We start from the raw sequence: 26,588 nt of genomic DNA, 5'->3' as shown, positions 1-26,588 counted from the left end.
TTAACACAATACTGAATGAAGATATTAGCTCCGACAATGTGGAATCTGTAGGTGTAGAGCTGAGAAACAGCAACTAGCAAAAAACATTAGTGGACATCATATATAAACCCCCAAACTGCAGTGATATTGTTGGGAATGGCATTAAACAGGAAGTTAGAGATGTATGTAATAATGGAACAATTGTAATTATGGGTGATTTCAATCTGCATGCAGACTTGGAAAATCAAATTAACCACAATACCGTAGAGGAGGAATTCCTGAAGTGTATGCGGGATGGTTTTCTGAATCATTATGTTGAGGCCATCTTAGGCTGGGTACTGTGTAATGTGAACATAATCATTGGCAATCTAGTTGTGCAAAACCCCTTCGGGTTGAGCTGTCATAATATGATAGAATTTTTCATCAAGATAGAGAGAGAAGTAGTTGATTCTGAGTCTAGGGTCCTGAACCTTAACAAAGGAAACTACGATGAAATGAGGTGTGAGTTGGTTATGATTCTTTGGAATGTTACTTAAAGGGATGACAGTGGATAGGCAATGGCAAACATTCAAAGAACACATGGGGGATCTGCAACAATGGTTTATTCCCGTCTGGTACGAAATTAAAGCGAGAAAGGTGGCCAATCCATGGCTTACAAGGGAAATTAGGGATGGTATTCGATCCAAGGAAGTGACATACAAATTGGTCAAGAAAAACAACAGGTCTGAGGATTGACAGCTGTTTAAAATTCAGAAACAAAGGACCAAAGGATTGAAGAAGAAGGGAAAAATAGATTACAAAAGTAAGCTTGCAGGGAACATAAAAGCTGCCTGTAAAAGTTTCTATTGGTATGTGAAGAGAAAAAAATTGGTGAAGACAAATGCAGGTCTCTTACAGTCAGAAACAGAGGAATGTACAATTGGGACAAGGAAGTGGCTGAGGAACTAAATACATACTTTGTTTTGTCTTCACAAATGAGGACACAAATAAGATACCAGAAATGTTGGGGAATGAGGGTTTAGTGAGAGGGAGGAACTGAAGGTGATCAGTATCAGGACAGAAGTAGTGTTGGGGAAATTGATGGAATTGAAGGCTGATAAATCCCCAGAGCCTGATAATCTACATCCCAGGGTACTGAAGAAGGTGGTTCATTGGATGCATTATCATAGAATTTACAGTGCAGAAGGATGCCATTCAGCCCATCGAGTCTGCACTGCCTCTTGGAAAGAGCACCCTAAGCACCCTACCCAAGGTCAACACCTCCACGCTATCCCCATAACCCAGTAACCCCACCCAACACTAAAGGCAACTTTGGACACTAAGGGAAATTTATCATGGCCAATCCACCTAACCATTGTGGATGCATTGGTGGTCATCTTCCAGGATTCCATAGACTGCGAAACAGTTCCTGCAGATTGGTGGGAGGCTAATGTAACTCAACTATTGAAAAAGGGAGTTAGAGAGAAAGCAGGGAATTATGGACCAGTAAGGCTGATGCCAGGAGTGAGGAAAATGCTATAATCCATTATGAAAGATTTTACAGCAGAACACTTAGAATACAGTGGCAGGATCGGACAAAGTCAGCATGGACCTATGAAGGGGAAATCATGCTTGACAAATCTACTGCAAATTCTTTTGAGGGTGTAACTAGTAAGTGATGAAGGGGAGCCAGTGTCGAGTTGTCGGTATACTTCTTTACAGTAGTCCGTTCTATTCAGTATGACGGTGGCCCCTCCTTTGTCTGCTGGTTTGATGACAATGTTGCGGTTGGTCTTGAGAGCGTGGATGGCGTTGTGTTGTGGTTGGGCAACTCGACAACCAGGAACACTACAGACAGTAACCCGCAGATCCAACCAAGGAACAGATCCGCCAACTCAACAGACTGATCAAGAACTTGGATCCAGACCTTCAGATCACCCTACGTGCTCTCATCACACGTAATCCCCGCATTGGAGATCTCTACTGCCTCCCAAAAATACACAAGACCAACACACCAGGCCATCCTATCGTTTCAGGCAATGGGACCCTGTGTGAGAACCTCTCTGGCCACATCGAGGGCATCCTGAAACCCATCGTCCAAGGTACACCCAGCTTCTGTCGCGATACAACGGACTTCCTACAGAAACTCAGCACCCATGGACCAGTTGAACTAGGAACATTCCTCGTCACAATGGATGTCTCGGCACTCTACACCAGCATCCTCCATGACGACGGCATTGCTGCAACAGCCTCAGTCCTCAACACCGACAACTGCCAATCTCCAGACGCAATTCTGCAACTCATCCGCTTCATTCTAGATCACAACGTCTTCACCTTTGACAATAAATTCTTCATCCAGACGCTTGGAACAGCCATGGGGACCAAATTCGCACCTCAATATGCCAACATCTCCATGCACAAGTTTGAACAAGACTTCCTCACCGCACAGGACCTTCAACCGACGTTATACACCAGATACATCGATGACATTTTTTTCCTTTGGACCCACAGCGAAGAATCACTGAAACGACTACACGATGAGATCAATAAATTCCATCCCACCATCAGACTCACCATGGACTATTCTCCAAATTCTGTTGCATTCTTGGACACACTCATCTCCATCAAGGACGGTCACCTCATCACTTCGCTTTACCGCAAGCCCACAGACAACCTCACGATGCTCCACTTCTCCAGCTTTCACCCAAAACACATTAAAGAAGCCATCCCCTATGGACAAGCCCTCCGTATACACAGGATCTGCTCAGACAAGGAGGAGCGTAACAGACACCTACAGATGCTGAAAGATGCCCTTGTACGAACGGGATATGGCGCTCGACTCATCGATCGACAGTTCCAACGCGCCACAGCAAAAAACCGCACCGACCTTCTCAGAAGACAAACACAGGACACCACTGACAGAGTACCCTTCGTCGTCCAGTACATTCCTGGGGCGGAGAAACTACGACATCTTCTTCGCAGCCTTCAACACATCATCAATGAAGATGAACATCTTGCCAAGGTCATCCCCACACCCCCACTACTGGCCTTCAAACAACCGCGCAACCTCAAACAAACCATTGTTTGCAGCAAATTACCCAGCCTTCAGAACAGCGACCACAACACCACACAACCCTGCCAGGGCAATCTCTGCAAGACATGCCACATCATTGACTTGGATACCACCATTACACGTGGAAACTCCACCCACCAGGTACGCGGCACATACTCGTGTGACTCGACCAATGTAGTCTACCTCATACGCTGCAGGAAAGGATACCCCGAAGCGTGGTACATTGGCGAGACCGTGCAGACACTGCTACAACGAATGAACGGGCACCGTGCGACAATCACCAGGCAGGAATGTTCCCTTCCAGTCGGGGAACACTTCAGCAGTCAAGAGCATTCAGCCTCGGATCTCCGGGTAAGTGTTCTTCAAGGCAGCCTTCAGGACATGCGACAACGCAGAATTGCCGAGCAAAAACGTATAACTAAGTTCCGCACGCATGAGAGCGGCCTCAACCGGGATCTTGGATTCATGTCGCATTACATCCACTCCCCACCATCTGGCCTGGACTTGCAAAATTCCACCAACTGTTCTGGCTTGAGACAATTCACACCTCTTTAACCTGTGATTATCCCTCTCTCTGGATCTGTAATGATTTGATTACCTGCAAATTCTCGCATTCCAAGCATTGTCCGGCATCGCTGACTTTGTCTCTATAAATATTTCTGGATCATACCTCTCCAGTCACCTGAAGAAGGAGCTGTGCTCCGAAAGCTCGTGTTTGAAACAAACCTGTTGGACTTTAACCTGGTGTTGTAAGACTTCTTACTGTGCTCACCCCAGTCCAACGCCGGCATCTCCACATCAAAAAATTTAGAGTCATTACTGTCTCCTCTATTTTTGGTATTTGCGGCGGAGTGTCCGGGAGGGGAAGTCTGCTCAAAGCATCTGCATGTGCTACTCGCGTTCCCGGTCTGTGCTCCAGAACGTATCTATATGCCGCCAGTAGCAACGCCCAGCATTGGATTCTAGCTGATGCAATCGGGGGTATTGACTTGTCTTATTTTAATAACCCTAATAACGGCTTATGGTCCGTCACTATGGTGAATTTCCGCCCATACAGATATTGGTGAAATTTCTTTACTGCGAATATCACCGCCAGTCCTTCCTTCTCGATTTGGGCATACTTCCTCTCAGCCATCGTCAAGGTCCTCGAAGCATAGGCTATTGGTTGTTCTTCCCCATTCCTTCCTCTATGGGCTAAGACGGCTCCTACCCCGTAGGGGGATGCATCACAAGTGACCACCAACTCCTTCCTTGGGTCATAATGCTCTAGGACATTTTCGGATGACAGCTGTTCCTTAATGTCCCTAAATGCTCGGTTTTGGCGGGCGGACAATTTCCATTCTTGCCCCTTTTTTAGTAGCTGGTGGAGGGGTTCTAGGATGGACGCCCTATTTTCAATAAATTTTTCATAATAGGTTACCAACCCTAGAAATGATAGTAACTCCTGGACCATGGTGGGAGCTGGGGCTTCTTTTATTGCCCTTACTCTGTCTTCTAATGGATGTAAGCCTGACTCGTCTACTTTATATCCCAGGTACGTCACTTGTGGGGCCAGAAAAACACATTTTTCCCTTTTTAGCCATACGCCTGCCTTTGCGAAACGCCTGAGCACTTCCTACAGGTTCCTTAAGTGTTCCCTGTTTGTCCTACCCGTGATTAAGACATCGTCCAAATAAATCGCCACCTGCGGTAGTCCCTGCAGAATATTTTCCATCGCACGCTGGAATATAGCGCAGGCTGATGACACTCCAAAAGGTAGCCTAGTATAACGAAAAAGGTCCTTCAGGGTGTTGATTGTAGTGAACTTCTGGGAGCCCTTGTCCAGTTTTAACTGCAGGTAGGCGTGGCTCATGTCTAATTTCGTGAACAAAAGCCCACCTGCCAATTTGGCATACAGGTCATCTATTTTCGGGATTGGGTAGATGTCCAGCAGTGCGTATTTGTTTACTGTCTGTTTGAAATCTCCACAGAGACGTATCGAGCCATCTGGCTTCAAAATTGGTACCACCGGCGCTGCCCATTTCGAGAACTATACTGGTCTGATAATGCCGTCGCGCCGTAACCTTTCTGTTTCGTCATCTACTTTCTTCCTTAATGCAAAAGGTACCAGCCTGGCCTTACAAAATTTTGGAAGGGCTTCTGGGTCCACGTGCAAAGTTGCTTTGGCACCTCTGATTTCCCCCAAACCTCCCTGGAAGACCTCCGGGTATTTTTGGAGTTCTCCACTCAACTGCCCGCTTCCACTCTGGAAAATTTTCATCCAATCTAATTTTAGGTCTTTCAGCCAGTTCCGTCCAATTAAGCTCGGTCCGGAGCCCTCTACTATCGTCAACGGTAATCTGAGCAATTGTTTCTCATATTCCACAGGTACATGAGTCGTGCCTAAAACGTCCAGGGGTTCCCCCGTGTAGGTTTTAAGTTTCATTGATTTTTTTGTTAGGGTTAGTGGCTGGAGTCCATCTTTGATTTTTCTAAATGCTGCCACTCCCATTACTGATACGGCCGCACCCGTGTCTATTTCCATTATTGTCGGTCGCCCGTTCACCCGTGGGGTAATCCTAATGGGCTCTGCTTTCTTCGTTGTAATATTATATAATTGTTCCCCTTCGGAGGAGGATGGGGCGTCTAGGTTGTGTACTTCCCTGCATCCCCACCTGCTATTCCTCTTTTGCCACCTCCTTCTAGGGTTTCTGTCGCTGTTACCCCACTCTGTCTGGTGCCAGAAACGGTCCTTCTCTGTTGGGGGAGCCTCAGCCGGTACTTCCCTCTGTCTCCAGTTGGTCCTGGCAGACTTGGGGGCAGTTCTGGGGTTTTCCTTTTTCCCTCTATTCCTCAGGTATTTCCTGAGAGCGGCTATCTGGTAGCAGGACCCGTTGTTGTAGTCCCTCTCACAGGTATCTACCTCCATTAGCGTGCCCTGTAGTTCCTGCGCCCCACTTGCTGCCTTTTCTAGGGACAGTGCGAGCTGTAACGCCTGCCTGCAGTCTATCTCCGTTTCCGCCAACAGGCGTTTCTGTATTGTGATGTCGTTTATACCACACACTAACCGATCCCGAAGCATTTCATTTAGCGTCGGGCCGAACTCACATTTTTCCGCCAGCCTTCTCAGGCGGGTCAAGAAATTCGTGACTAACTCCCTGTCTTCCCGCTTCGCTGTGTAGAATCTGTACCTACGCAAAATGATGGGTGGTTTTGGGTCGTAGTGCTCTTTCACCAATTCCGTTACTTCTTGGAAAGTTTTCGTGTCCGGCGCATCGGGATAAGTCAGACTACATATAATGGCGAAAGCGGAGGGTCCGCACGCCGACAGCAGGATAAGCCATCTCCTTTCGTCCGTCAGTATATCATTTGCCCGGAAGAAGTAACACATTCTCTCCACATACTGGGACCAGTCCTCAATAGCCGGGTCGAATGCCTCTAACCTCCCAAAAAATGGCATTTTTAAAATGGCAAAGCTTACCCTCCGAGCGCGGCTGCTGGTCTCCGCAAAATTCATAGTTTACCTCGTCGCCACTGTAGTAATCCACGGGAGGCAGGAGTTCCGTCACCACACCAATATTTATTTACAATAACGATATTACAGGAGCAGTTACAAACAGTGCTGCTAGCAGTCCAGTCAACTTAAGACTGGCTCACAAAGCCTACACAGGTGATTATATGGGCCCCCTCAATGAGCTATCATTGAGGGAGCTCATACTCCAATTGGCCAACCAATAAAGCCAATTGGAGTTCATTACAATCTTTAACGACACTTGTACTCCTTTCATGGCCCCAGTGTGTCCTCAAATGCACTGCTATATTTTTGAATGCTCTATAAATATGTATGAGAATGACCTAAGGAATTACTGCACTCTAGTTTAGTTCAACCTTTTCCAGCAAAGTGTGGCCAAACAGAGCTAGAAAACACCCTCAGACCACAAGAAGTGACAGCTCTGCAGTTTGCCCACTTAACTCTACTTTGACGGTGATGCATCCTCAGAGAGGCACTATTTCCTCAGTGTCAGTCCTCAGGATGACGTTTATAGGCGTCAATAGTAGGTAATTCAATTTCTGTTTATAGGTGGCCTCAGGAATTGAGGAGATGGCAGCTCCCGTATAGACCTCCATTGTTACAGGTTGCCCATTCAGTTTTGGAATTACCCAGAGTCAGTGATTCATCTTGTACAGACAGTCCATTCAGTTCCTCGTCAGAACCATGTACCACATTTTCATTGTTGTTATTCTTATTTTCTTCCACATTGCGAATGACCTTAACTGAATTTGTTTTATTTCTCCTAGATGTGTTTTTCTTTGAACAATTTTCCCTGGAGAGACGGTTTGCTGTGTGGCTAGTTCTGCCACAATTTTTACTTTGGCTATCTTTGCTCCAGCAATCAGCCTATGAATGGCCCATTTTTGCACAGCGAATAACACGCTTGTTGGTGGGCAAATTGTTTTTGGCAACAGCCAGTTTATGGATCTCCGTGCCTAATTTGAGCTGAGGAGCCTCCTTAGTAGCAATCTCCACTGTAATGGCAATATCTAATTCTGTTTTCAATCTCAGATTTCATTCCATTAATAATCTTTCCTGAATGTTTCAATTTCTTAGCCCACAAATCAAGCGGTTTTTAATGGTATCGTAATAATAATTATCTTTATTCGTGTCACATGTAGGCTTACATTAACACTGCAATGAAGTTATTGTGAAAATCCCCTAGTTGCCTCACCACGGCGCCTGTTCGGGTACACTGAGGGAGAAGTTGGAATGTAAAATTCACCTAACAAGCACGTCTTTCGGGACTTGAGGAAGGAAGCCAGATCACCCAGAGGAAACCCACACAGATAAGGGGATAACATGCAGACTCTGCACAGACAGTAACCCAAGCCAGGAATCGAACCCAGGTCCCTGGCGCTGTGATGCAACAGTGCTAACCACTGTGCTACCATGCCATCCCAAATTCACAAAACCCCCACGAGGCGTCTGGGGGTCACGAAGAACTTCGTAATGCTTTCCCCCTCGAACTGAATCCTTCCGTGAAATCAAAACCTCACCACGACAATTCCTGGCTTTGGTGCACAATGGTCTTCTAATATTTTGACCAATTCATGACAATTGTTGTGAGCAGGTTTCACAGGTAGGACTGAACCTCTGAGCAAATTAAATGTTTTTCTTTCAATTGTGCTTCGAAAAGCAGGGACCTGAATATCATCTGAAATTGTATTCTCCAGGATATAATTGTGAAATCTCTCTGCATATGATTTTCAGTTTTCTGAGTCTTCCTCAAAATATCCCGCCATTTTCCAGTGATATCAGAATGCTCTCGCAACTTCCCTGATATCAATGGTCTATTTTAAATATAATGAATAAGCCAATTGTTTGCCGATGCACAAATCTCTTCTTTTCAATTTTAAATGCTGCCTCTGACCATGTCTTATTCTACTGCAGGCGAGCTCTGCAGCCTGAACTCCTCGGGTACCTGTTTCAGTTCAGAATGCACCTTTCCTTTGAATTTGCACTGAAAACCTGACTGGTTCCGATGTCAGGTGCAAGGTGCAATGTGTGAGGTGCGGTCGCTGACCTAATGTTGATCTGCCTCAACATTGACCGTTGAAAACTTCAATTTCCTTTCTGAACCATTCCTCATCCCCAGTTTATTTAATCCTGTTGTATATTGCACTTACAGGATAAAAGAAAATAATTGCTAAAACATATGGATAAATGCAATAATCAACAGAGGTTTACTCAATGGTTGTTAACTGTGCAAAGGGTTGGTCAAGACTGATTCAAAACCCATGAAGTAGATAATTACGTCATGGACTATCACATGACTCAAATCTTAAAGGAACCATGCAACAGCACAATATCAACTCACATTTGTAACAGATACTTTATCCGAATCCTGAGTATAAACATCCCAAATATGAGAATACCTATCAGAATGTCAAATAACATTGGCCTAAACAACAAAGAGTGCACCTGAGTGTCGACAGCTCTCAAGAACAAACCAGCAGGAACATCTTATCTGCAATTAACCCTGTTTGCTGAGAATCTTTGATGAGACCACCAATGATAAGACTACAAGACTTTAAGGTTATAGAAAGTAGAACAGAAAATTTGGTAAGTCATGAAATAAGAACAAAGTGACACTATAATGGGGTTTTAAAAGTTTGAAGATTGCACTGTGGAGTTAGTGCCCTGAATTAGAGTGTTGTTTTCTGCTTTTATAACAATAATAATAATCTTTATTCATGTCACAAGTATGATTCATTTCACTGGGATTGCCAGCCATCAAACAGAATCATTTAATTAGTCATTGAATAAACCCGCCTCAGCCAATAACTTACTGCACAAAATATATTGACCCTGATTTGAACAGGGAGATGGAGAGGATGAGTGACAGTCAGAAATGGTTAATCCAGCAAGGTATGGGACTAGGTGGTCCTGTCACATCTAATGACAGAGCCTTGTTGTAATTTTTCTTCTGCTTCCTACACACTAACTGGATAAATTGACAGACTGGTTAGCTGTCAATCAGAAGCAGCATCAGCAGGATTGTCATAGCTGGAGATCCTTGGGAATTGGCCCTGGCAATCGGGAGTGGGTCCGCTCACAATTGTGCATTGAAGTAGGAAGAGGTTGGCCAGAGGGCTGGACAAGGGAGAGGCCATCATGACTGCAAAAGTGGGAGGTCAGCACTCACTGGGTGGTTGCGGGAGAGTGGGGGGGAGGGTACATGAGAGCGAGGTCAGGGTAGCTGGGCAGAGGCTGAATGCTTCCTTGAGTGTATGAGGGAGCATTCCCATCCGTACTAGTTCACAAGGACTGCTACAGAAGGTGTTTACCCCTTTCAATCTATGTTTTCCCAAGGCTTGCTAAGCATGACAGGCAACAATGCATTTTAAATCAGGCCACAGAGAATACTGCGGGAGCCTGGTATAATTGAATTGACAGTGTTTTTTGCCTGACCATGGCAGGACAGCCAGACACCATGATAACTGTTGCAGTAAACAAGGCAATAGACCAATGGGTAACAAGTTGGCGTCATGTCAGGAAAGATGAACATAATCTGTGGAGTGACACAACTACTTCAGCCTGAATGCATCAGCAGATCTTGCAATGTGTTGTGTGAAGAGAAACTGCGGAAAGATTGCTCGGAAGATCCAAGGAAACCGACCAGGGACCTGCTGTTACTCAATGCAGTGGACCTTAGCCTGACTGAGGAGTATGAAAGGAAAGCTGTAGCTCACTGAGGAAGTCTTGAATAATAAGTTAAACAATTAAAGATTACCCAAGCTGTGGGTTCCAAAATCAGCAGACTATTTTTATTTAATGAGTGTGGAAAATAAAATCTCCGATTGCATCAACCTGGTGGATGTGTTCTTCCCCATCCTCTTTCCTCAATGGTCAGTCACATTGATGGAATTAGCGACACATTGTTGTTGTGTCTTTGGTCCAGATTTTCATGGGGTCCTGATTCTCCGCAGATCTTTAAATATGTTGGCCGGTATTTTCCACGCCCATCACAGTGGATTTTCTAGCACGAGCTGGTTGGCCGCCGCCGGGATATTCCGGCCCCACCGAAGTCAATGACCATTTGCCTTACTCGCCGGCTGTGCTGTCTGGGAACCCACCACGCGGGGTCACTTTTGGCAAGACTTGAAGATATCACAGGCGGGAAGGGTCAGTAAATCTGAGCCAGTGAGTGGAGCTAGGATCTGGTAGACCCACCCCATTTCCAGCTATTCCATTTTTGCAGGTAGGGGAAAGAGGGCAGCGTGCGATTCGCATCCGAGTGAAGCCAGAACTGAGGTGGCGCATTTAAACAGTGCTGACCTCAAACAGACCCTATTTTCACTGTCCCAAGGATCTTACCAAAAATGTAGAAGTTACAAAGTTTTAGAGTAGAGTTACGGGGCTGGTTTAGCACAGGGCTAAAGAGCTGGCTTTTAAAGCAGACCAAGGCAGGCCAGCAGCACGGTTCAATTCCCATACCAGCCTCCCCGAACAGGCGCCGGAATGTGGTGACTAGGGGCTTTTCACAGTAACTTCATTTGAAGCCTACTTGTGACAATAAGCGATTTTCATTTCATTTTTCAAATGGGCTTGAAAGCTGTATAAAGCTCACAGAACCGTCAAACTGAGATGTTATGTAATTCCTCAACCCTTTAAAATTAAAGAAACAGCCTGCCTGCTGTGAGAGGTGAGAAAGAACTCAAACTGTGAAGTTATTTAGATCCCCAGCCCTTTACAAGTTAAAGCAAATAGGTTGCCTGTGTAAGTGAGAAGTTAGAGAGGTTAAAAATATCTGGTCCATCAGTTATAGTAGCTATTTGTTGAGATTACCCTAAGGGCTATCATTATGTCATTATTAATGCTTGGCTGATTTACATAACCTATGATTATGCCCCAGTAAGACGCCTTAATTTATAGTTTAATTGACTGCTCAAAGAAGTGAGCTCTTTGTTATGGTGCCATGACTACTAGACTGTTTGTTTTCAGAAAGGATTAAGTAATTGAGGGGATTTAAAAGTTTTGTGCGGGCTTTCGTGAATGGGACTTTTAAAAAAAATAATGAATACATCTTTATAACTTTATCTTTTTCATGTCAACCTGGTTTCTGAGGTCTGCCTATGGTGAGTTGGCATAGAAGCAAACATTGATGGGTGGGTTAGCATGCATTATCATTACGTTAAGAGCTATGGGTTGGCATGAGTTGGCATTAAGAAGATATGTGGCTATAAGGGGCTATGGGATGGGTGAGAGCATGGGTGGGACATGGGGAATGGTGTGAGATGAGGGCTAAATCACCTTAAATATGAGTAAGTAACTGGAATGAAGTCCCAGTGAAATGAGGTGAATTTCAGCACTTGACAGTCCCTGTGGCGCTACCGATCTAATTCCAGGGGTGGTGGGCTCAACGGCATCTCGCACCCCCCCCCCCCCTTTTTTCTCTGCCTCAGAACGAAGATTCCCCTCATTGAGGGGAATTTCTCCCAAGGAGGATGCGGATAGTGGGAAAATTGCCTGACTCATGCTGCCCACCTGGAGAGCGGACATCTGGGCATTGATCTTAATTCCAATATAGGACATTTTCATCCTGACTGTTGTTTGAGTTTATGGAGCCACTTTCCATAATCCTCCTTTTTTTTATTATTTTGAGATTTCAGGTACGTTTTATTCGCATGTTTCAATCTTGAGTTCCTTTTGACAGTTCTTGATTCCATAATTTCAAGTTCGCACTTAAGATTTCTTCCCATCGAATATAAAGCTCATGGTTCCTATAAATGGTGGTTATTGAGCTTTGGTAAACCACTTTGTTTTAGATTGTGGCAACTGAAAATAAGTCACAGCTGTTGAAGATCAAATATGTTATTTTATGTTGGGTGATCATGTTAACTTCTCTTGTATGACTCAAGGGATTTACATTGAACAGCCCTAAAAATGGGCACAGGGATCAATCATGCTGTCATTGGCTACACATGTCAGTAAAGGCTCCAATATGTTTGGTTCTTAGCAATACTTAAAGCTAGCCTGCAATAATGAAAGGGAAGCAGCGTTCTCAATTTTGGAGGTTACTTGATAATTGGGAATATTGCGCCTCACAACAATTAACAACGGCTATGTGTAAGGAAGTGGGAAACAACACTGATGTTGCACCTCAGACTTTGGTGGAGGTAGTGGAAATAAGGAACAATATTGTCTTATGTCCACAGCGGACCGGCAGCTTTCCAGACACAGGATGAAAAGGCAGTGGGAAAAAATAGTCAAGGATATCAAGGTTATCCCAAAGGACCAGGAGGAAGTGCTGAAAGAAGTTTAATGACCTCACATTGGTCGCCAAGATCAGCGAATGTATCTTCAAATGTTATATCCTATAAATTGCACTGCTCGCCTTAGCCACTCATCAATTCACCACACCCTCATCACTGACCAACAATCTTGAGCAATCAGGATTCATGAAACATTCATACATTTCACCTCACCCTCACACGCTTACCATTCCTTCAAACCTGACACCCACATCTCATACACTGCCAGCTATTCAACATGACAACTATGTGGCACAATACTCACTTCCCTCTCCCTTGCAACCTGTGGTCCGCAGATGGCCAGCCCCTTGGTAGCACCCAACTTCGCCCTCACCAATGACCACCCCACCTCACCAGGGCCTATCTGACCGACACCAGCGACCCCACCGAATATAACAATGGTTTGGAGAATCCATAACAAGCTGAGCTGAAGTTACCCCTGACTTTCCAGCTGGTGGGTACAGCCATTGTCCCCTATACAATCCTGGTCCAAGACTGCATGAGTGGAAATTCTCATCAGTTCAGTGATGTTTTAATTGACTGCAGTCTGCAGAGACACCAACAGTACATCTTCTGGATATTCACTGAATCACTGATAGCAACACTTGATTTTCTGCAGTTAACTGCACATGTATGGACTCCAGAAATTGCTGTCAGTTTTGGAGGTATTATAAGAATGAATATTGACAGTTTTAATGTTATTGCAAAATCTGGACCATCAGGACATGTGGTCAAAAACTTAGTTGATGAGGCAGATTGTAAGGACTGTCTTAAAGACAGCATCACGTCTCAAATATTAAATGAAAATGTAAGTGCGGCACGGGAGCACAGTGGTTAACACTGTTGCTTCACAGCTCCAGGGTCCCAGTTTGTTTCCCAGTTTGAGTCACTGTCTGTGCGGAGTCTGCACGTCCTCCCCGTGTCTGAGATGGTTTCCTCCGGGTGCTCAGGTTCCCTCCCACAGTCCAAAGATGTGCAGGTTAGGTTGATTGGCCATGCTAAATTGTCCTTAGTGTCCAAAAAGGTTAGGTGGTTACTGGGTTACGGGGATAGGGTGGAGATGTGCGCTTAAGTAGGGTGTTCTTTCCAAGGGCTGGTGCCGATTCGATGGGCCGAATGGCCTCCTTCTGCACTGTAAATTCTATGATTTTACGAAAGATATCAGTTCTTGGGGCTTTAGTTTAAAAATCCAGACTTAAATCTTGTCAATACATTGGATTTTTGTAGAACTCAAACCAAGTTTAGCCGTTCTTGCCTTTTTTAATGACACAATGCATGAATCTGTGAATCTGCATGTTTGACATTGTAATGAACCCAATAAAATCATTTGACTGACAAATGCAGATTGTTTTCACTTACAGTTGTCTCACTCCTGTCCAATAAAACTGATCAAATAAAAGTGCTTCATCTATTCAACCATTCGCTCGGCATGATAATTGCAACTCCATGCCGCCATCTCCCTCTGCCGGCACAGCAGCATGCCTTACAGAAGGGAAGGCAGGCATGGGAGAGTTCGCCGCAGCTTAGTTGGAAGTCCTCTTACTTCTGAGTCAGCAGGTTGTGGGCTCACGCAATTCTGTAGAACATAATCCAGGTTGATTTGAAAGTGTGTTCACAAAATCCATACAATGCAGAGGAAAGCCATTCAGCCCATCTGGTCTGCACCGGCACTCTGAAAGAGCACCCTATATCGGTCCACTCCATCACCCTACCCCAGTTGCCCCACATAACCTGCAGATCTTTGGACATGAAGGGGCAATTTAGCATGGCCAATCCATCTAACCTGCGCATCTTTGGACTATGGAAGGAAACCGGAGCACCCGGAGGAAACCCACACAGGCACGGGGAGAACGTGCAAACTTCACACAGGCAGTCACCCGAGGCTGGCACTGAACCCATGTCCCTGGCACTGTGAGGCAGCAGTGCCAGCCACTCTGCCACCATCCTTGTTAGAGCTGACCTTTTTCGGATAAATCAAACCAAGGTCCCCATCTGCCATTCCAGGTGGCAGGTGGATATAATAGATCCATATGGCACTGTTTCAAAAAAAAAAATCACAGAGATTCTCCCTGGTGTCCAAGCGAATATTTTTTCCATTAAATCAACATCAGTAAAGAAACAGATCGGTTGGTCATATATTTCACAGTTATTTGTGGGAGCTGGCTGTGAGCACATTGTTGCTGCATTTTGTACATCATAACAGTGACTATACTTCTAAAGTAATTTATTTTCTGTGAAGCACCTCGGTAATTCTGGAGGCCAGGAAAGGAACTAAATAAATGCAAGCATTTACTTCTAATTTACTCCCTTTGGTAGCCCTGTGTTGAATTATAGTGGTTGTTGTATGCACGATTTGCCATGGTCTCTCTGATGAGCTTGGAGCCATGGATCTAACTACCCTGAGGTAGCTATGCCAAAGTCTCCAGGTATGATGGATAATATCCAAGTGGGTGCTGCAATCAGAATACACTGGTCAGTATTCCCATCCCACACTGGTTGGGGAGTCGGTGGCTTAGTGGTATTGTCACTGGACTGGGGGCTGGTTTAGCACAGTGGGCTAAACAGCTGGCTTGTAGTGCAGAACAATGCCATCAGCGCAGGTTCATTTCCCATACCAGCCTTCCCGAACAGGCACCGGAATGTGGTGATTGATGTGGTGGGTATGCTGGGTCTGCGAGGACTGCATTTACCATAGCAGTGAGAGAGACAGGCTACCAACACCTGTAAAAGTACAACTCTATTTTATTGAACTATGAGCTGTTAAACAGACTTGCACTGTGGGTTGACGCTATGTTGAGTTGACTGGAGACCTGAGGCTAACCTGACCAGACTATCCTGCTCGCACGTGGTGGATGTTCGTGTTGCTGATCACGGGCTCTGGCTGTCTCAGAGGCTGCATCCCAAGAGAGCGGGAAAACTAGTGCCCTGCGGCTTTATAGTGGCCGTGTCCTGTCTGGTGATTGGCTGCTGTGTTCTGTGTGTTGATTGGTCATTCAGTGTGTCAGTCAGGTCTGTCTGTGCACCATCATATACTTGTGTGTATATTATGACAGTAATTAAGGGCTTTTCACAGTAACTTCATTGAAGCCTACTTGTGATAATAAGCAATTATTATTATTATCCACGGTAATGTTCTGGGGACTGGGTTCAAATCCCACCATGACAGATGGTGAAATTTGAATTAAAAAAAAATCTGGAATTAAAAGTCTAACCGTGAACTTGAAACCCTGGTCGAACATAGTCAACACCCATGTCCTTCACTAATGTCCTTCCGCGGTTCTTACCTGGTTTGGCCTACATGTTACTCTAGATCCACACAATGATGTGTGTGACTCAGAAAATGGCTGAAGGCACTAGATACTGCAAAGACTATGGTATGGGTCCAGATAATATTCCGGAAATAGTACTGAAGACTTGTCCTCCAGAACTTGTCGCACCCCTAGCCAAACTGTTGCAGTACAGCTACAACACTGGCATCTACCCAATGATGTGGAAAATTAACCAGGTGTCCTGTACTCAAGAAACAGGACAAATCCAACCCAGCCAAGTACACCCTATCAGTCTATTCTCCATCATCAGCAAAGTGATGGAAAGAGCCATCCATAGTGCTATCAAGCAGCACTTACTGGCAATAACCTGCTCACGACGCTCAGTTTGGGTTCCGCCAGGGTCACTCAGCTCTTGACCTCATTACAGCCTTGGTTCAAACATGGACAAAAGAGCTGAATGCCAGAGGTAAAGTGAGAGTGACTGCCTTTGACATCAAGGCAGCAGTTGACCAAATATGGCATTAAGGAGCCCTAGCTAAACTGGAGTCAATGAGAATCAGGGAGAAAACTCTGTTGACTGGAGTCATACTTCGCAAAAAGGAAGATCGTTATGGTGGTTGGAGGTCAATGATTTCAGCTCCAGGGCATCATTGAGGAGTTCCTCAGGGTAGTGTCCAGGGCCCAACCATCTTCAGCTGCTTCATCGGTGACCTTCCTTCCAACATAAGGTCAGAAGTGGGGATGTTTGCGGATGACTGCACGATGTTCAGCACCATTGACGACTGATAATGAAGCACTTCATGTCGAAATGCAGCAAGACCTAGAAAATATCCAGGCTTCGGCTAACAAGTGGCAAGTCACATTTGTGCCACACAAGTGCCGGGCAATGACCATCTCCTACAAGAGAGGATCTAACCATCACCTCTTGACATTCAATGACATTGCCATTGCTGAATCCCCCACATTCAACATCTTGGGGGTTACGATTGATCAGAATCTGAACTGTACTAGCCATATTAATACTGTGGTTACCTGGGCAGGTCAAAGGCTAGGAATACTAAGGCGAGTAACTCATCTCCTGACCCCCCAGCGTCTGTCCACTGTCTACAAGGCACAAGTCAGGAGTGTAATAGATTACTCTATTACATCATCTGTAATAGATGAGTGCAGCTTCAACAAAACTCAAGAAGGTTGATACCATCTAGGACAAATTAGTTTACTTGGTTAGTCCTCCTTCCACAAACATTCAAACTCTCCATCACCGACAAACTGTGGCAGCCGTGTGTACCATCTACAAGATTCAGTGAAGTGTGGTGTTCTTTGTGATTCTTGTTATCAGGATGGATGTTGTAGTGTTCACAAAGACCACAGAAGCTAAGTTCATTAACAAAGCTAACATTCACACGACTTATTAAAGCTCGATCACTTACTCCTATCATGAACAATAATCTAGTCATCTACAATCTACACTCAACAAACACTAGTCTCTATACTCTATCTAAAACTGTACTCTGATCTCTCTCACTATTCCTATGCCCTCCTCTCCACCCTTCTCTCAGAAGTCTATTAGTCAGTACTCTATATTGTTCTGCATCTAACTCCATCTAGTCGTTTGTTATGATATGACATTAACCCTTTGTATTCTGAATATTTCCCATAATGCCACATGCAGGAACTCACCAAGATTCCTTAGACAACACCTTCAAAATCCATGACCACTATCATCTCGATGGACAAGAGCAGCAGATACCTGGGAGATCCACCACCTGGAAGTGTCCCTCCAGGTCACTCACCACGCTGACTTGCAAACATATCGCTGTTCCTTCGCTGCCACTGTGGCAAAATCCTGGAACTCCCTCCATAATAGCACAGGGGATGTACCAACACCTGAAGGACTGCAGCAGTTCAGGAAGGCAACTTGCCACCACTTTCTGAAGGGTAACCAGGGACGAGCAATAAATGGTGCTCGATGCCCACATCCCGAAATTAATACAAAAAACGTCTTAACTGCCTATCAGGCCACTCAATTCAAGGGCAATTAGGGATGTGCAACAACCAGCAATGCCCACAACCCAAGAACAAATAAAAACAAAAATCCATTTGGCATGCATTCTTTCGGGTAGTATGGCTAAATGTATAGCATTCGTTGCTTCGGTGGAAACAACCAGCATCACAGTTAGACACATATTCTGGTGAAGCCATCGGGACTACTTTTTCACTTTCCTCCATGAGTGGAAGCCTCTTCATCCACTAAATAATCCACCACAGTTATACTCTCCTCTGTTTGCAGATGTGCTTATCTTGTACGTTTGGAGCCAGACATCAAGGTAAGTTAAGTCCGGGATATTGGGAGGGCCTGGCTGGCAGACCTCGGGTTAAAGGGAGTTGGGGAATTAACCTTGGAGAGTGGGTGCCACCAATGGGCACAGGGGAACCCCAAAGGAAGTCCCCCAACCCCCTTTCCCGACATCACCAAAATGCCATTGGGATACCTACCGAGTGTGGGTCTTTCCCTGCCATGTGTAGACTAGCTGCAGTGGCAGAATGAGGTGCTTCAGTGCCCATTAATTGGCCACTTAAAGGCCTCAATAGACCCAAGGGCGCAGCTCACATCCCACACCTCCATTCTCCCCCATCATTGGCGGCATGGTAGTACAATGGTTAGCACTGTTGCTTCACAGTGCCAAGGCCCTGGGTTCAATTCCTGGCTTGGGCCACTGTCTGTGTAGAGTCTGCACGTTCTCCCCGTGTCTGCGTGGGTTTCCTCCGGGTGCTTTTGTTTCCTCCCACAGTCCAAAGATGTGCAGGTTAGGTAGATTTGCCATGCTAAATTGCCACGTTGTGTCCACAGCTAAGTTAGGGTCACTGGGTTACGGGCGCAGGGTGGAGGCGTGGTCTTAAGTAGGATGCTCTTTCAAGGGCAGCTGTAGGCTCAATGGGCCAAACCACCTTCTTCTGCACTGTAAATTCTATGATCAGAACCTGCTGTGAAATGAGCGACAGATCGGTGGAAGATAGGAAGATGGGAGGCAGGCTACAAGCTGTACATTTTCAAATCTCTCTCATCCTTAAACACACCAGTGGAGGGAGTGGGGCGGGGCTGTACAATCTAACCCCAAGGGAAAATCATCAATCGAAAGATCCCTGAGAAGTAGAAGAAAACAGTCCAGATCTTAACAAAACCTTGATATTACTTTACCATTTAGATAAACATGCATTATCAGTCCCGAGGAACCCTTGAATAACTTAGATTCTTAAACATTATTTATAATGGGGATTTGTTCACACTTGAACATTGGGGAATAATTTCGAGAGCATTCCCATTTAATTATTTGATTCTGAAGGCCCTGCCATCTCAAAGAGAGCTGCCAGTGCCCTTTTCAAACACCATCAGAATTTCAAATGAGCACATCAAATGGCCACACAAATGGACCTCTGCTCCGGTAGGTCCCATTTGTGCTGTTTGTGGACTTTCACGGAGATTAAAACCAGTTTCCTCATGTTTACAATACCTTTCTCGGCACCAATACAACACAAAGTTGTCTGGTTAAGATCATAAATTAAATTGAGGTATTTCTGATTTAAGTAGGGGTAAAGCCACAGGGGCATTTCCCTTCTAAGGAAACAAGACCTAACCTAAATACAGAGCTATATCTCCACAAGGCTCGCTAATCCCAAAATAAAAACAGCAGGGAGGCTGCAAAGAATCCAGGAAGCTGCAGAAGAAGAGCAAAGCAACTATAAAAGCACCAAAATGGACATTATTGAACAGCAAAGAATTGGAGTTACAGCCATGATACAGAGAAACAGCAAGTAGCAGAAAAACACAAGAGAGTTAAATATAGTAAAAAATAGCCAATCAATAAAGAAACAGCAAGAAGTTAAAATTATTGAGGAAAAACAAGAATAAAATAACAGGCATGGCATTATCTTTTGTCAAAACAACAGCAATTAAGGTGTAATTTCAGCTTTTCACTCAGAATCAAAGGTAATTAAAATTTGACTGAGATTTCTGAAAAAAAAAGTAAGCCAGATTGGCAGAGAACTATACAGCTTCTAGGTGAAAAGCATGCCTGATTCTGTTAGTATCCAACAAGTGATCAGGAAGACCATGACAGTTATTAACCCTTTCACTCATATCAAACTGTATTGAAACACAGATTTGGTTGATAAATTTGTTGTAAATTGAGGAACTACATATTTGGAGTATCATCGTTGATCAATGTATCGTTTTATATATGTATGTCTTGTGTGTATATATATATATATATATATATATTATATATGGCTTGTATATGTCAAAGGAAGGAAATGTTCTCCATAAAAGCAAATTACTGTGGATGCTGGAATCTGAAACCAAAGATAAAATGCTGGAAAATCTCAGCAGGTTTGGCAGCATCTGTCAGGAGAGAAAAGAGCTAACATTGAGTCCCGAATCCTTTGTCAAAGCTCAAGTGTTCTCCATGTCTGCCTTGAATCGCTTTGCACAGATACAGTAATACAGTAGCTGTAACACTGGCAAATGACATACTATTATTTGGTTGAATTTCCCATAAAATACAAGGAACATAACAGATGTGTTAAAATGTCTCAGTAACCAGCAATTTGTGTGTTAAATGCCTGTTGCCTAGGGAATTAAAATCATTTTCATAATTGTTTGCGTTAACATCTTGTACACCCACTGGCTCTAAACAATACATCATGTTTGCACCTCCATGGATTTTGCTTGAATAATAATTGTTGCGACATTACCTCTGCAAAAAGGTGGTGGAAAGTCCCACGATGCTCCATTTCCTGGGCTAACAATACAGGTCAGTATTGCGTGACCCTCCAGGATGTAGCCTGTGACACAGGTATATCGAATTTTATCCCCAATATTGAATCTGGTGCCGTGTAGGACTCCTTTCACTATTGAGCCTGGATTGCCGCATGTGTGACTTGGCAGGACTGTGAAAGAGAAGAGATCCAAATGTCAGTGACTATTATTTGGTTGAATTTGCCATAAAATACATCAAGGCTCATAGTACAGTTTGCATTGCAGAGTAATCATCTGAAAGAAATCTCTATTCTGTACATTGCACTGTCTGTTTTTGGGGGAAAAATGAATTATTGATTGAATGGCTAACAGTGAAACAGTGATGGCTAAAAATTAGGAAAAGGAGGATTGGAAGTTTCACAGAAGGAAAGCAATTTCATGTTTGAGATTAAAACTTCACACGGTCTGACAGTTCATGAAAAGAATTGGAGCTCACTGTGATGTTCCAGTGAAGGTTATACCAGGTCACGAGAACAAAGACTTGAACTTGGCTGCAGTAATATAGCTAGAAGGGAGCATTTAATGGATTTTCGGTTAATGATCGCATTGGGTGGGTCCTGTGACTGGAGCAGAATATTTCGGGAGAACAGCAAATCATATTTCAAGTCAATGTGATTCCCAAGGTACCCGGAGGGTGGGATCTACCTCCTTTGTCTCGGAGACCTCGGGCGAGTGCCATGTCTCCACAAATGTGGACCAAACGGTACTTTCAGGGGTCTCCAAGGGGTTTGGAGGCCCCCAGGTGCATTCCCTTTGGGCATGTGGTACACTGGCACTGCTGGTGCCACCTTAGCAGTTCCAGCCTGGAAACCTGTCAGTGCCATGTCCAGCTGGCAGTGGCACTTCCAGGGTGCCAGGTTGGCACTGCCAAAGTGCCAAGCTGGCTTTTTTTGCGAAGTGGCGATCTAGCCGGGGGTGCCATATGTGGGTGTTGGGGGAGCTTCAAGACACTCTCATAGGGGACTGGACCTTGATGGGAGGTCAGGGGTCACTTCGGCGGCTCCAGAGATTGGGATGGCGAGCTGAGCTCCTCAGTGCACAAACTGGGCTACTTGTGGCCTCAGCTGCACATTCCCCTCTGGGGCCCCCTATCTAACGTGTTCCCATTTAATTAAATCCCATCCTCTGTCTCTGGCAACCTTGTTCCAGCTACCAAATGTTGGTCAATGTCTTCTCCACACAACATCGTCCCAAGTTTGAACAGTGTATGAGGCTGGTCCTGCCTGTGCTAATACGATGGTGAGTGTCCACTTCTCACTGATGGCCTAGTTCCTTGCCAATACTTCCTGATCTAAACCCTGTTCTCATGTCACAAAACCTGATTTGGCTGCTTTTTCAGAGCATTCATTTCAGAGGTTAGCTCTTTAGTTCTTGCCCCAAGCTGTTGATATGTCTTTAGTTACCAACCACTGTCCCTCCTGAACTTTGTGGCACAGCCTCTGTGGTGGTTTCTCTAGATTCCCCATGCCTCCATCAGACCTTACCCCTCTTCCCCAAGGTTTCATTCTCGCTGTATTCACCCTCGTGTTCTAGGTCTTCTTTCTGGATTGCAATTACACTCTAGTTAAAGATTTTGCTCTTGAGGATTTCCAAAAGGGTTCTCACCCTTTAAGAACATATCAAATTTAGCCTTGAACTAAATTGGTTTCTTGAGCAAAGTCAGTTTCTGGTAATTCTCCTTGCTGTTGGTATGTTCAACTTCAGAAGCTGCTGTGCAGAGTGAAATAGGAAAGGAATATTGATGTTGCAGACTGCACTCCGAACAACTCCAACTCTTTTCATTTGGTCACCTGAAGAATGTCCCACCCAAACATCTTTTAAGGGTTTCTGTGCTGGCTCTTTTTGCTTTGGTTGTTTCCATTGTTTATGATCAGCAACCTTATTATTCATGTTAACCATTGATGCATGAAGGAAGTCAGCAGCTCATTTTCCAAAGTGAATGTTTCCTCCAATGAACTTGAGAATTTACTAACAGTCAGGTGTTTTGAGATGTCCCTCAAATTATTGTTGTTCTGTGGTTCAGAATTTATAAAGAGAGCACTTAAATCCTTTCTGGACATCCTTGACAATTTTTTCAGGAAACTTTTGAACTTCATTTTTGTCAAAGCATTCATTTCAGCAGCTGCTACTTTCTATCGCTTCAGGCTTTTGGCTGGGCCTGCTTCAACATCTGACATGAGGTTTAATTTGGCCCAGTTTAGCTTGATTCTCTTCAGCCAGGTTCTCCCCATGAAGGCTGGATAGCCCGTCTAGCTGCACATATACTTCGATACGACCCCTCAACAGCACTTCTTCTCCAGTAGATGTTTGACGATTTTAAGGTGACATGTCGTAGTCTCTCTTGGTAAACAGTTTCTGGCACCAACAAAACAGCTGCTTCAGACTCCACCTCCATCCCCACCGGTTGTCCACCAAGTAAAGGAGTGACTCAATAATGGTTTGTTGTGCCTACAGTGGCCAATACTTTCAACGACAGTTTGTCATCTGACTGTGACTCTGGTTCTTTCTTGCACCCTTTTTGGATCACATGAATATTCTTCCCTCTATTCGATTTTTAATTTGATATATCTGGTACCTGATTTTTATAATTCTTGTTTGAAACTTGTTGTTTCTTCCTTCAACAAGCAGGTTCAATGTAACCCCGTTTACCATTATTTTTGCATTTTGCATCTTTACTCCAACGATGAGTTGCTGTGCGCCCAGATTTTGCACATTAATAACAATTTCAAATGTGTGTCTGTGTTCAGGTCTCAGCCAAATGTTTATGGATTTTGTACTTGAACTTAATTATTGGGCTTCCTTATTTTCTATTTCCATAGACATTGTGACTTATAAAGCCTTCTTTAGGTTTATGTTGCTTTCTGTGTACAGCCTTTTTTCAATAGCTTCACTTCTAAACCCACACACTAGTCTGTCTCTAATGGTGTCATTCAAGTAATCTCCAAATTTACAGTTCAGCTAATTTCTTCAAAGTAGCTATGAATTGTGTGTCTGACTAACCATTTGTTGGTTACGTTTATGGAACCTGAACCTCTTGGCAATAACCAAAGGTTTAAGCAAGAAATGGCTCTTAAAGATCTCCACTATCTCATCATAAGATTTAGCTCCTGGTTTTTCTGGCTGAAGCAGACTTCGCAGGAGGTTGAATGTTTTTTTCCCCAACATACTCAGAAAAGTCAGGACTAGTATGTCCGCTGAACTGTTGTTTGCCTGGACAAAGTATTCAAATATTTCAATGTATGCGCTCCAATGCTCAGTGCTTTCATCGTATGGTCACATGGTGTCAAAAACTCTCACCATTTTGCTATGGGAAGGCTTGCGTAAGAACAAATGTGCCATATGGTTTTTAGCACCACCGCTTCTTTTTTTCCTTTCAAACAAGGTAACCCTGAGCTCAGCCTATTCCTTTCCAAGTTTTGCAAGGGGCTGCAAAATTCCCCTATCTCTCATTTTCTTGCAGGGTATTAGCGACTTTACTTGCTACTCACAGTAGAGGGAGCACTATTCCAGAGCTTTCCAGATAGAGCATGTGGCAAACTTCTTTTGATGCTGTTTTCACCGAAATCTGAGTTTAAATTTCAGTTCCCTGAATGGCTGCTACTGATTCTGGCACCCCTCCATTGCCAGCTTAGGTGTAGCAAACATTTTTTAAACTTTCTATCCTTTCCAGATATCTGTCCATGCACGGATCAATGATTTTTCGATAATTTGTTTACTTCTTCTGGAGCCTGCCAACTTGTTCTGACATCCTCGTCGCCAGTTTCTATGCGGCTTTTTATAGAATAAGCTTGCAGGCCACGAAGGGGCAAACAAACAAGAGCTTTATTGTAAAGCTGTTTTCTCACAGACTGTTAGGATAGACTGACTATTAGTGTGCCCAAACTGCTGATGATGTCATTGGTTTGTCACATGATCGAACTCTTCAAGTGACCTTGTTCCAACTAGGAACAAACATGAATATGCAACATAAAGTATATCTTCCAAACCTATATGGTGCATCCCCATCCCCATTCTGACTGCGGAGACGCTCTTGGTCAATGGTCCCTGGGATTTGGAGCCCCTGAGGGCCCAACAAAGACGTTTCCACCTGTACCTGTGCAGAGTCAGGCTTGGTTGTCAAGAGATTATTGGCTATCGGCAGGCAGAGATTGGGAACTGAGGGCTTTGAGGACAGTTTTCACCTCCATAGTGTCTTTTATTCCCATCCCTCTCCTGGACTAATGGCATCACTCCTACCATTCTGCTGCATCTCATGGATAAAGTTTGAGATTGCAGACAATTTAGCATCCAAAGCTTGAGCAGCCATGATCATGGAGTCCTTTGAGAACTATTCTGGAACATCCACAGCAACGGATATGTCCCCCATGGCAGACATGCTTGCAATTCCTTGCAATAACAATCCATCTAGGTTTTAAATCATAATGTCTTTGGCTGTTATTTCACAGGGGCATTACTTTGCTTGTTATCTGAACAGAAGAGTTAACTGCAACAGGTCAGAAATCATTCATATTTATTTATTAAAGGACTTTTTTTGATTTGTAAAGGAATGCATGGATCTGAGACAAATATCTGTTATGAGGGCCAACAACCAGACCAGCTGCATTGCGCCTTTCACTACAGTGACAAAGGCAGATGAAATTTAGACCTGAGCAATCCTATTTGTAATGTGGAAAGATGTCATGTTGTCCCATCGGGTGTCTTGCCGAAGGTTGGGATGGGGCAGAAAGGAGCTGACTGACATTGGCAGTGCGATGCATTCACTAATCTTTTCCCTCATGGTTAATGTTTTTCTGGGCTCATTGAGAACGGGGTGAATGGATAAACATTCCATGGCAATGAGGCAAAACCTGCCAAATAACTTTTTTATGGTCAGTGATGTTACAACGAGTTGTTATTTTTGCCTATAGAGACAAGTTACGTGCCCTTGAAACCAAGTGAGACCTGCTTGCTTAGCTTTGTCCTCGAACCATCGCATTAAAATGATCTGAATCATAGTTCATCGCCTAGGTTACGCAGTCTCATAATGTTTATTCTGACATCCAAAATGCACTAGGGGGCTCATATAAGTAGTCTATTACAGTAACAAGGATTTCAGTCCAACCCGTGGGAAATGCTGCATTAGCAGATACTGCATGCATCAACTCACACTCCAGTTCTTTACAAGTGAGAATTTGTTTACAGGGGTAGCCCTTGGCGCAGAGCATGAGCAAAATATCTGGAGCAAACCTGTTGGAATAGCAGTATATCAAACTTCCTTATTCATTATGTTAACAACAGTGTTAACCTTTTATTTTAAATGGGTTAGTGTTTGCCTTAAAATAGAAAGGCATTCCATGTGAATGCCTGATGAGTTTGCACGCCAATATTCAAACAGTCTAATTTGAAGGCATTCGAGCTTGCATGATATTTGTTTATTGCCCCTGGTAAATTTGGATTGGTCTAATTTCCTAGCTATATATATCTTTCTATTAATAAAAAGGTCATTTAATCTGTAATGTTGCACTTGAAGCTGCAATAAGGAAATCATTTTTTTTGCAATCTGATAAAAACAAGCACTCTCATTATAATCATATTACAGGAAACATTACCAAATTACTCATCCACAAGCTACAACATGGCAACCTATATTAAATAGATGTTCCATGTGACCCAGATAAGAAGGTTACACTGTTCCCCGACAAGT

General features: G+C 44.1%; 1 protein-coding gene across 1 annotated transcript in view; it reads right to left on the bottom strand.

The window, feature by feature from the left end:
- Positions 1–26,588, bottom strand: part of LOC119967641 (CUB and sushi domain-containing protein 1-like) — a 2,889,858-nt gene that overhangs the window by 1,639,840 nt on the left and 1,223,430 nt on the right. The window contains exon 4 of the mRNA XM_038800434.1: positions 20,842–21,036. Coding sequence (XP_038656362.1) covers positions 20,842–21,036 — 195 coding nt within the window. The remainder of the gene's footprint in view (positions 1–20,841; positions 21,037–26,588) is intronic.

This window comes from Scyliorhinus canicula, chromosome 6 (genome assembly GCF_902713615.1).
Source record: "Scyliorhinus canicula chromosome 6, sScyCan1.1, whole genome shotgun sequence".
NCBI classification, from domain to species: Eukaryota; Metazoa; Chordata; class Chondrichthyes; order Carcharhiniformes; family Scyliorhinidae; genus Scyliorhinus; species Scyliorhinus canicula.
This window is presented reverse-complemented; position numbering and strand designations above follow the sequence as displayed.